At 35.7% G+C, this 12,141-nt stretch overlaps 1 protein-coding gene across 8 annotated transcripts in view; it reads left to right on the top strand.

Moving 5' to 3' along the window:
• Positions 1-12,141, top strand: part of COMMD10 (COMM domain containing 10) — a 216,060-nt gene that overhangs the window by 166,674 nt on the left and 37,245 nt on the right. Inside the window, exon 6 of one of the 8 annotated variants that reach the window (XM_023731946.1) lies at positions 3,357-4,560. The exons of the other annotated variants lie outside the window; for them this stretch is intronic. Coding sequence (XP_023587714.1) covers positions 3,357-3,434 — 78 coding nt within the window. The 3' untranslated portion in view covers positions 3,435-4,560. Of the gene's footprint in view, positions 1-3,356; positions 4,561-12,141 lie in introns of those variants that run through there. 8 annotated transcript variants of the gene reach the window in all.

Here is a 12,141-nt window from a genome sequence, read left to right as displayed (position 1 = left end):
AATGCTTTTGAGGTGGAGAGTACTGGTCTGAACACCATAGGCTGAATTTGTTGTAACTCACTTTTTTTTTTTTTTTAATCATAATTTTGATACTTTAAAAAAAAAAAACCTCTTTAGGGCAGTGATTATTGAGCCTGTGTGTCTAGAATGTTATACCCACTTCTGGGCTCTCACTTATAACATCTTGAAGCCCTCCATCTCTAATAGGAGCTGCTTGATTCCACCCATTTTAATGCTCATTATGCCAATGGGTAAGCAGCAAAAGGAAGCTTACTTGCTGCTGGTGACAGAAAATGTGCAGATATAACCTGGACTTCTAAAATACTGAGAACTCCTATTCGTGTCAGGAGCAGGGTTTCTTCCCTTCACAATGTGGCTGTGAGGTTTTGTGGCTCTCTCTAGCTCCTGTATAAAATTCAGCTCAGTTGAAGTGACTCTTTTACTTGACATGGTTGAGTGAAACTGATTTGAATGACTTCTCTGCTGTGTTGGGAGTGTAAAGTAGCATCATTCAGTTCAGAACTAGTTGTTTTCATACATATTTTAAACAGAGAAATGCAAAATAAATGCTCAATATGATAGCTCTCTACAAACTCACCAGAATGGCTGAAATTAAAAACTGTGACAATACCAAGTGTTGGAGAAGATACGGAGCAACCACAGTAGTGTATGAGCACCTTTTCACATGTTTATTGGCTATTTAGATATCCATTTATGTAAAGTGCCTTTTCAGGTCTCTTGCCTGTTTATCCATCAAGCTGTCTCTTTTTTTATACTGATTTGTAGAAATTCTAGATACAAGCCCATTGTTGATTATATGTTTTGCAATTATCTTTTCCCACTCTGTAATCTTTACGGGATCAGACTCCACATCTTTTCTCCTACAGAGTGACTGGTAGGTTCAAACCACTGACCTTTTGGTTAGCAGCTGAGTACTTAGGCAAGGAAGTACCATAAAAAACCCATTGCTGTCAAGTCAATTCCAACTCATAGAGACCCTATAGGACAGAGTAGAACTGCCCCATAGAGTTTCCAAGGGGCACCTGGTGGATTCGAACTGCCGACGTTTTGATTAGCAGCCATAGCGCTCACCGACTATGCCACCAGGGTTTCCAGAATTACCAGTGTCTAATTATTGGGCATATCGCAGCCACTCAGCAAATATTTGGTTTTTCTAAAATACAGATCTAATTATTTAATTTCTCTTCTTTAAATCCTCAAGTGGTTCACCAAGTAGCTCCTTACATGTGTGTATACATATATATATTTGAGGATTTTCTTATTTTTATAAAATTTGCTCAAAAGTCAATAGGCTTGAGCTAATAACCATGAAAAATTAAGAAAAAAAAGTTGCCCACTTTTTTTTTGTTTGTTTCTTTTTTCCTTTCTTTTTTAAAAACAGCTTAGCAGAGACTTTTTTTAAAGAATTATCTTATTTTCCAACACATAAGTTTGTGGTTACTTTAGTCACTAAGTACAATTAATTTCCTCCAAATCTTTTTCTCTCTTTTCAGAAAACTTCTTGTATGTGGGCTCATCAGTCCCCAAGTTAGACTATTTACCAATGGTGTTTTAGAATAAAAGCTACATTTATATTATCTGTTTTCTACAGCAATCAACATATTGTAAAAGAGATTTTTTCTCAGCTCAAAACAAACCCAAGTTTGTCTGATCATTTGACCTTCTAATCTATTCATATCATGGACAGCTAAATTTGGGGTCTTTTTTAAAAATAGAAAATGTGGGTTATTTCTGTCTCTTAAGTAATAACCTTTTAATGTCTAGAGTCTTCTGCCGCCTCAGAAATAAAATCTTAACTTTTTCTTTAATCTGTATGTGAGGGTAAGGTCAAAAGAAAAACAGTTTAAAGAATATATTAGCACTAATTAAGTTTCATATCAATAAAGAAGGAAGTAGGTTTCCTGGAATTATTTAAGCATCTGGTTTCCCCCTAACCTCCACAATGTAGATGTCAGTTTTTAAAGGTGATTACATAGTTATCAGAAAAATCAAATTCCAGTGAGATGTAATTTTAATGCATTTGAGCGCGGTAAAATGTTTTAAGTTTGAACATAAAGAGTGAAAAACAAAAGCAAAAGTCTGATGTAGTTGAAATTTATTGTACTCAGGCCAACTTCTGAAGTATGAAGCATTTCATTAACATGCATACATAGTTCGAAGGTTGATAAATTCTATATTGTAGCTATGTGCCAAAAGACCAGTAATTGTTATTATGATACTCATATGAGTTTACTAATTGCAAAATAAGAAATTAGAAATTCTTAAAGCAAAATAAAGTCTGTTAGAAAAGCATTTTAAGCATTTTCAAAAATGTAAAAGCCAAGGAGATTTGAGACATGAATCTGAAACCAAACCACAATACATGCAACCATTTTTAGGCCACATAAAAACCAACTGTCACTGAATTGACTCTGACTCATGTCCACCCCCATAAGTGTCAGAGTAAAAGTATGCTCCATAGGGTTTTCAGGGGCTGATTTTTTGGAAATAATCACCAGGGCTTTCTTCCTCCAAAAGAGGGTACCATGCACAGACTGCTATGATAGATTTCCTATAATACCTGATGAAGACTTCTTATCACTGAGAAATTGCTTTTGACCGAAAGATTATCGTAGCTTTTTTTCCTCAAGATTGCTGAGTTCCAAACCAATATATCTTGGGATACTGAAACCTTCCAGGTAGAAAATGATGTATCATTAAATTTACCTGTTCTGCTTTTCACAGAAACCTATGCTTTTTGTCATATGCTTTTCTTAAATGCAGAAAGACTCAAAACCTGAGCATTTTTCATTAAACTCCATACAGCCGTGTACTTGCATTAGAATATTCATTAAACAGCCACCCTTCCCTGACCTTGAATTTCCCTTAAATAACCTTTTAGAGTACATAAATTGACCTCAGTGCAGCTTTTGGGCAGCATAGAAAGTTTCAGTTCTAGCACAGATGAATTGCAAGGCAGCCCTGTGAGAGATAATTAGAAAATGTGTAACATGAGAGTTAGGCATATGTAAAGCAAGAACCTGGATGAAAGAGAGAGAATTAAGGTTTTTACAACCTGGAAAAGATAAAGGAAGACATGAGAAGGTAAAGCCCTTAGAGCTGGTCTGTGCCAGCTGTGCCAGACCCTAGTTAGTCATCAGAATAACCTCTGAAGTTTTGTTTTGTTGTTTTAATATAGCTAAAGCCTTACAGATTTGCTGGGAGTAGCCTGAACATAGTAATTTTTAAATAGAAGTCTCTGTTGGTTCTGTTAGAACCAAAGATGGGAACTCCTGTGGCCCAGCTATATCGATAATCTTGTGTTTCCTTCCTTTTCCCCTTGTTTTTAAAACCAGATAACCAAGAATCTGTCATTTGAAGCAAGCTGTATATGGCTCTGTCCCTTTGATCCAGAAATGTACCAACAAAATTGAAATGGAAGACCAGACATGGCAGCGGAGGGCTGGAGGGTGGGGTCAGTTTCTCAACACACATGTTATTTGAAACAAGACAATTTACTGACATCTTGTTTAATCATCCTAGAGGTTTTGAAAATCAAGGAATAATAAATGGCAATAAGTAATACACTACAAATTATTACAGTTTTAAGCTATGTTAAATATCAGTGGTATTGTCTTTATTTGGTATGCAAATTTTATTGTTTTTAGTGAAAGATAAAAATGTTTATTAGGATATGTAATTCGCTCACTTCAAAGCATGGTTATCAACCGTATTCTTCTCTTAAAGTCAAAATTTTCATCACCTATTTACTTTACTTTGGTATATTCAGGACCCCTGTGGTTGGGGCTATTTCAAATAAGTAAATGATTGAAAATAAGTGTTTACCTTTTATTGAAATATACTTTATTTTTTGTTTAATGACGGCAGTTAGGTAGGTTCCCAAACACTATTCCAGTGATTATTGTGGATTAGCATTTATATCTGTCAGACGTCAGGATAAATCAAATGTCCTGGCCATGGCAAACCACAAAGTCTGTTTTGTAGTGCTTATTGCCTTTCTGTACAATTTTTAATTCTGAAAACATTTGTTGCATCGCAGTGGTTTTGAAGTTACTATGATATTAAATAAAAAGTCATTTATTCATAATGTTATTAAAGTATTTAGAATGTGAAATTGATTAGAGAATTTAGAAATGAGAAGAGATAGTCAAGGTCAATATATATTCCCCTCTTGGCTGAGATGTTCAATGGATTTATATCAAATAAAACTATACTATTTTGTAATTTTTAAAAATGTTTTTCTCTTTCCGTAGTCAATTAAAATCTTAAAAGTAGAGTGTGTTACACAGTGCAGATTTTAAGCTACCTTTATATAACTTGTGTATCTTGTTATATTTCTGAGTTTTCTGGGAAACAGGCAGTCCCTGGGTTACATGCAAGATCCGTTCCTAAGTGCGTCTTTAAATCAGATTTGAAGGTAAGTTGGAACAGATGCATATGATTCTTATTTAGCCTTACTTTAGTGCAAGAAGAGGCTTGAACCTGTCTTAGGCTGGGTTTTCTAGAGAAGCAAAACCAGTAAAGCATATAAATATATATAGAGAGAGATTTATTTTAAGGAAATAGTGCACATGGTTGTAGAGACTGGACCGTCCCAAGTCCATGGGTCAGGCTGGAGGCTTCTCCTGATTCATGTACCACAGGAGCTGGTGAACCCAAGATCAGCAAGTCAGACAGCAGAGCTCTGGCTCACAGGCTGTGAAGACTGATGAATCCCAAGATCGACAGGCAAGATGGTAGGTAAGCTGCTAGCTCAAGTCCCGATAACTGGAGGTCAGAAGAAGCCGGCTGCAGGATCCAGAGCAAGTAAAAGCCCACCGGCCTTGCGAGAAAGTCCACTTATAGTGGATGCAGGTCACACCCCCAAAGGAATGCCCTTTCAACTGCTTGGCTGCTCACAACAGATCCCATCATGGAGGTGATCACATTATATCATATCTCATCATGGAGGTGATCACATCATTATACGACTGCCAAACTGTATCATAACTGCCAAACCACTGAGAATCATGGCCCAGCCAAGTTGACACACAACCTTAACAATCACAGAGCCTTTTCAATGATTTAAAAGCTGCGCACGCAGCAAGTAAAGATGATTGTGATGAAGAATTTGTTTTGAGTAGATGTTGGTTCATTCATCTCAGAGTGAGGGCAAATTTATATAACATTTAAGGGCAAGTACAAGTTGTCTGTAAGTCGGACATTCATAACCTGGGGACTTAACTATACTTGGCCAGAGAGCAGTTCTGTACCTGATTTTATGAAATGTATCCAACAATGAGACAATGGCAGTAAAGTAATAACTCAGCATAATGGTTCAGTTAGCTGTGGTTCACATAAATTAGTTAACAGTCATCAATCAGTGGTATGTTTGTCATGAAGTTAATATCTGTTTCCAGAATTTTTAAGGATTATATTGTTGCTGTTTTTTTTTCAAATATATTTTGAATAATGATAATTTATAGTTCCTCAAACTTTCACATTCTATTATAGTTAATCCTATTTAGTCATTACCTGGTATGAAAAAAAATCTGAATTTTCACTTTCAGATATCTAATTTTTATTATCTTGCAGCTAATTTGAACATTATTGAATTGCTGAGTGTTATAGATTGAATTGCATCCCCCAAAAATGTGTGTCAACTTGGCTAAGCCATGATAATTGCCCTCCATTTTGTGATCTTATATTCCTGTGTTGCAAATCCTAACTTCTGTGATGTTATGAGGCAGGACGCAGTCTATAGGATTAGGTTGTATCTTGAGTCAATATCTTTTGAGATATAAAAGAGAGAAGCAAGCAGAGAGAAGAGGGACTTCATTACCACCAAGCAAGAAGAAACAGGAGCGGAGCGCATCCTTTGGACTCAAGGTCTCTGCGCTGAGAAGCTCCTAGGCCCAGCTCCTAGATTGATGACAAAGACCTTCCCCCAGAACTGACAGAGAGAGAAAGCCTTCCTCTGGAGCTGGCACCCTGAATTCAAACTTCTAGCCTCCTAGACTGTGAGAGAATAAATTTCTGTTTCTTAAAGCCGTCCACTTGTGATATTTCTGTTATAGCAGCACTGGATATCTGGTTAATGCTACCAAGCAGGCAAGATGACAGAGGAAACCTACTTTTAGTAGTATGTTTGTCTGTTATGTGAAACCTTCCTATTATTCTAAATGCTTACTTGTCTGTTATATTATTATTTTCAGATTTAGTGTTCATTAAGTATTCTGCACTGTGCTGATTTTTCACAAATTGAAGCTGAGTCCGTTTTCGAGAGTTGTTCATTTTTGGTCACCCAATCTCAGAAATCTACCAGAAACTACTTTTTTTTTTTACCTGAAGGCAGTTTTATTTGATATCAGTGGGATATGATTTAGAAACAATTAGATAGTCTTTAGATTTCATAATCTTAGTTTGAATTTAATGATAGCATAAGCTAACACTAACATAATAATGTACATGTATGCTAACTGTGAAAATTCAGATTTATTTACTCTGTTGGGTTGTATCTTTTTTGTCTATCAGAGATATAGAATGCATTATTAAAACCAATGAGAAATGTTGATCTCATTAAGTAGAAGAGAAGATCATATTTCTTGTCTTTAAAACATTTAGTAATGTGAATTGCATGTAGTGTTCAGAAACATTGCAGTCAGACTCAATCTTAATTTTTCTCATTTCCTTAAATTTTCATCAATATGAATATTGAGCTATTTTTGTATTCAATCATAGCTAAATAAATTAACCCAAATATGCATGACTGAAATTATCTTCTATAAAAATTTCCAAATGCATTTGAAAAATATCCCAAGGGTGGCAAGTCCATAATACTTTATTAAAATGCTGTGCCTGACTTCTGGATGGATATATGATCAGAAGAAAAGGCTCTAAAATGTAATGAAAGTTAACTGTGCTGTTGTAAAATCCAAAATGATCTTGTATTATGGAATTTGGACTGACCTTGAAGACCAGTGGAAACTTCCATTGGTAAAGCTTCTGATTACTTATTCATTTTTGGGTTATTGAGTATAGGAAGAATATTATACCTATTCTCGAAGGTCAGTAACATCAACATAATTATGCATAAATATAATTTGGATGTTGGTTTTAATCTGTAATAGACTTTTTTATGTTTTGTACTTTGGGTAACTTAGAAATTATCTTTCCATATCACCCATATAAGGAGCCCTAGTGGCACAATGGTTAAGCACTCGCCTGCTAACCAGAAAGTCAGAGGTTCAAACCCACCAGCCATTCCAGAGGAGAAAAGACCTGGTGATCTGCTCGCATAAAGAGTACAGCCTTGGAAACCCTACGGGACGGTTCTACTCTGTCATATAAGGTTGCTATGAGTTGGATCGACTCAATGGCACACAACAACATCACCCATATGACAGTTGAGATCAACTAAAGAGTTTTGACTAATAGTTCTTTAGGACTTGGAGCACTTACTGCTGAAGATCAAAGGCTGCAGCTTCAGTATGGATTACACCTCAACATAAGGAAGACAAAAATCCTCACAACTGGACTAGTAAGCAACATCATGATGAACGGAGAAAAGATTAAAGTTGTCAAGGATTTCATTTTACTTGGATCCATGATCAACACCCATAGAAGCAGCAGTCAAGACATGAAACACCATATTACATTGGGCAAATCTGCTGCAGAAGACCTTTTTGAAGTGTTCAAAAGCAAAGATGTCACTTTGAGGACTAAGGTGCGCCAAGCCATAGTATTTTCAGTTGTCTCATATGCATGTGAAAGCTAGGCAGTGAATAAGGAGGACTGAAGAATTGATGCTTTTGAATTGGTGTTGGCGAAGAATGTTGAATATACCATGGACTGCCAAAAGAACGAACAACTCTGTCTTGGAAGAAGTACAGCCAGAATGCTTCTTAGAAGCAAGGATGGCACGACTTTGTCTGACATACTTTGGACATGTTATCAGGAGGGACCAGTCCCAGGAGAAGGACATCATGCTTGGTAAAGTAGAGGATCAGCAAAAAAGACGAAGAGCCTCAACCAGGTGGATTGACACAGTGGTTGCAACAGTGGGCTGAAACATAGCAACAATTGTAAGGATGGCACAGGACCAGGCAGTGTTTCATTCTGTCGTACATAGGGTCGCTATGAGGCGGAACCGACTCAACAACACCTACAAGCAACAACATAAATATTTTTACTATATACCTTGTTGTTGTCTACTGAGTAGATAGTTGTTTTGCTTTTTCCCATTTAATATTTTGAAATTCTGTATTACCCAATTCCAGATGTTCTGTTGTAAAAATTTTTTTTTTCATATGAAATTTATGAAAGAAAAAAGCATGGGAGGGCATTTTAGCAAGACAATCAGGACAAAAGAGCTTCTGACAGTTGGTTTCCTCTTAATGAGTATGTACGAAATTGAAGGCTTACTTAGACCCTCAAAATTATTAGTTTCCGTGAGCTTTCTTAGCAGCATGCCATTTGCCTGAAGTTATAATATGAGGTAGGGACTTCTTGTTCATTTTTTAAAATACCAGTTCTTTTCAGAATAACGTAAATTTCTCAGAAAGACAAATAAGACTTCAAATTTATTTACTGAAACAGAATGAAGAATTGAAACATAAGCAATAGATAATTTGAGGATATTTATGTACGAACTCGTTTTATGTAATGTGGCTCCAAGATAAAGATGCTGTGGTCATCTGAATTTTTTGGAAATCAGTTTCCCAAGAACTAATGTTGAAGCTTACTGAATCACAGTTCCATATACATGATTTTAATAGTTGGTTTTATTCTGTTTAGGATGGTCAAGACCGTATATAATAATTTTTGTCTAATTAGCTTTAAGTAGGGTTCAGCAGCTCAAGGAACAATATAATGTCCAACTATGTTTACACACCAGTAAGAATTTATTGATCTACAGTTATGGGTATATTTGGAGAAAAGCAAACTCATATTAACTCCAAAGGCACAGAAATTCTATCTCCTTTCCACTAACAGGTATTTCTCTGTGTAACTGAAAAGGAGGAATATTTTAAGGATACCCAAAAGCTTTTCTCTTACTGAGCGTTAGTACTCTTTTTTTTAACAATGTCTAGAGTTTTTTAGTATTAATATCTGTATCCTCCCCTAAACAAGATCTCTTGCACATTTACTTTCCATTTGCTTGACACTCATTCTAAAATACCATTGTATTTTAATTTTAGATTGTTTTTTCTTTTTTGCATCATGTATCAATAATTATTTAAATTTAAGTTTTACTGCTTTTTTAATATTTTCCAAATGTCTGGATTTTTGTTTTATTAGACTAGATAATTTATTGATTGTTTTAAATTGTACCTGAAGGTGTTAAACTAATCTGAGTCTTTGCATGGCTGAAAATATGTATTTTAATCTTGCACTTGCACTTGAATGCGAGTTAGGCTTGACATAGAATTCTACGTTTAAATAATTTTACTTCAGAAGTTTGAAAACATTATTGACTTTTATTACCTGATGTTGCTTAAAAAAAACTGTGATGTCGTTATAATTTTTCTATCTTCTCTGTCTCCCTTTCTTCCTCTATGTCTCTGTCACTCACTCACTTATACTTTCGTGTGTGGAAGATTTCAAGATTTTATCATTGGAGTTCTGATATTACTCTAGGATGTAATTAAGTGTCAGTTGTTATTATTAGGGCTCTGCTTTAGGTGGTCCCCTTTTTATCTGAAAGTCTCGATCTATCTTTAGATAAGAGAAATTTTCTTCTCGTATTTCTATGATTACTTTTTCCATTCAGTTCTCTCCTGTTTTATCCTTCTATTAGGTAGCTGCTGGAACATCTAAATCGACCCTCCATTTCTCTTACTTTTTATCTGTTTTTCATTTTGCAATGAACTCTGAAGAATTTTTTTACTTTATTTCTAGCTCAATAATTTGATCACTAGATCCTTTAAATTTTCAGTATTTTTTTTAGGCTTTGTTTTGATGTTATAAAATTAAAAAAAAAAAAGCCTGATAAAATACCACTCTTTGCTTTTCGTAGAAGTCCCTGGGTGGTGCAAGTGGTTAACACACTTGGCTTTTAACCAAAAGGTTGGTGGTTCAAGTCCACCCAAATGCTCCTAAGAAGAAAGACCTGGCAACCTACTTCTGAAATAGCAGCCACTGAAAACCTTACAGAGCACAGTTCTACTCTGACACAAATGGTGTTGCTATGAGTAGGAATCGACTCAGTGACGTTTTGTTTTGGTTTTTCCTTTTCATAATAGCCTGTTTTGTGTGTGTGTGTGTGTGTGTGTGTATGTGACGTGTTATCTTCAGTTCTGACTAAGAATGTCAATTATATTTATTTTAAAGTTTTCTTCTGTTTCTTTTATTCTGCCTGAATGTTAGTTTTTCTATTTGTTAAGTTTGCTCACTTTCTTGCTAGCTTTTCCTCAAATGATTGGTGATTCTTGGTTGTTTGTTAATATTTCTTGTTGTGAGTCTAGATTGAACAGTCTTCGTGACTCAATATTTACTCCTCAGCCCAAATGAGAATCCCTTTTTACTTCTCGGTATATGTAGCTTCTCATTACAGACACCTTCCTCCGATTGCAGAGCCAAAACAATGGGTATGCCTAGGCAAGGTGTTCCTTGTTGAGTTTGTCAGCTGGTTTGGAACTTCCATTCCCATGTTAATTGCCACCTTGCTCTGTTTATCTAATCCCACTGTCCATTCTGAAACTTTCCACAATCAGAAGCCACATTTGAGAGAATGTACTTTTGCTCTTTGTATTTATTGACCATGAATATTGAGTTTCTCTGAGTCTCTGCTTGTTTTAGGCTTCAATTTTCTCTGATTTGATTTCCCCTTTAATCAAATCTTTTCTGATTTTTAGTTTACAGAACTTCCTTAAATTTCTGGTCGGTAATGATATTCTTTCTTATTTTCCTACACTGTTAATATTTCTTTTTTTTTTTTTTAGAGTCAAAAACTGTTTTTATGTCAAGAATAAAAATTTTTTGAAGAACTGTTTCAAATTCTTATATTTTACTGCAGAGGGATCATAAAATTTTACTGCATACTGCAACAATGCACCAGTAGCAGTTACTGTCAGAGTCCCGTGAACTGCTCTGTCTTTTACAACTACTCAGAAAGAGAAGTTTCCTTTTTCCCTCTTTACATCTGTGTTGTTGTTGTTAGCTGCCCTTGAGTTGGCTTCAACTCATACAGACCTTACATATGACAGAAAAGGTTTCCTGGTACTTTGTCATCTTTGTGCACTTATGGTGTCAATCCATCTCATGAGGGTTTCCTTCATTTTCATTGGTCCTCCACTTTACTAACCATGATGTCCTTTTCTAGAGATTGGTCTTTCCTGATGACATGTCCAAAGCAAGTGAATTGAAGTCACCATCTTATACTATGGTTGTTCTCAACTAGATGGATCTTCTTCACCTGATCCCAGATGTTCTATTTTTCTCCTGAACTGAACTCAAGTAAACCTTATGCTTATTTCATGCATGTAAATGCACACAAACATCAGATTGGAATGAATATTAAAATTACCTAAATAGATTCTTCTTTGAAATAGTAAATCTAAAATACAAAGAGTTTTTATTTAATAAAACCGAAACATTGATTTTTTTAAATGTCACCAAATATTAAAAATTAACCACCTCAAAGTATAAACTCAGAAACCAAACTCGTTGCTGCCAAGTCGATTCCGATTCATAGCAACCCTATAGAACAGAGTAGAACTGCCCCATAGGGTTTCCCAGGAGCAGCTGGTGGATCTGAACTGCCGAATTCTTTTCTTTTTTTTTAAATTGTACTTCCGATGAAGGTTTACAGAACAAAGTAGTTTCTCGTTAAACAGTACACATATTGTTTTATGACATTGGTTAACAACAGCATGACATGTCGACACTCTCCCTTCTTGACCTTGGGTTGCCCATTACCAGCTTTCCTGTCCCCTCCTGCCTTCTACTCCTTTCCCCTGGGCTGTCGTGGCCACTTTAGTCTCATTTTGTTTCATGGGCCTGTCTAATCTTTGACTGAAGGGTGAACCTCAGGAGTGACTTCATTACGGAGGTAAAAGGGTGTCCAGGGGCCATACTCTCAGGGTTTCTCCAGTCTCTGTCAGGCCAGTAAGTCTGGTCTTTTTTTTTTTTTTTTTTTTT

The sequence above is a fragment of the Trichechus manatus genome, unplaced genomic scaffold (genome assembly GCF_000243295.1).
Source record: "Trichechus manatus latirostris isolate Lorelei unplaced genomic scaffold, TriManLat1.0 scaffold00047, whole genome shotgun sequence".
Lineage (NCBI taxonomy): Eukaryota > Metazoa > Chordata > Mammalia > Sirenia > Trichechidae > Trichechus > Trichechus manatus.
Note: the sequence above shows the minus strand (reverse complement) of the source record. Positions and strands in the feature narration are given on the sequence as shown.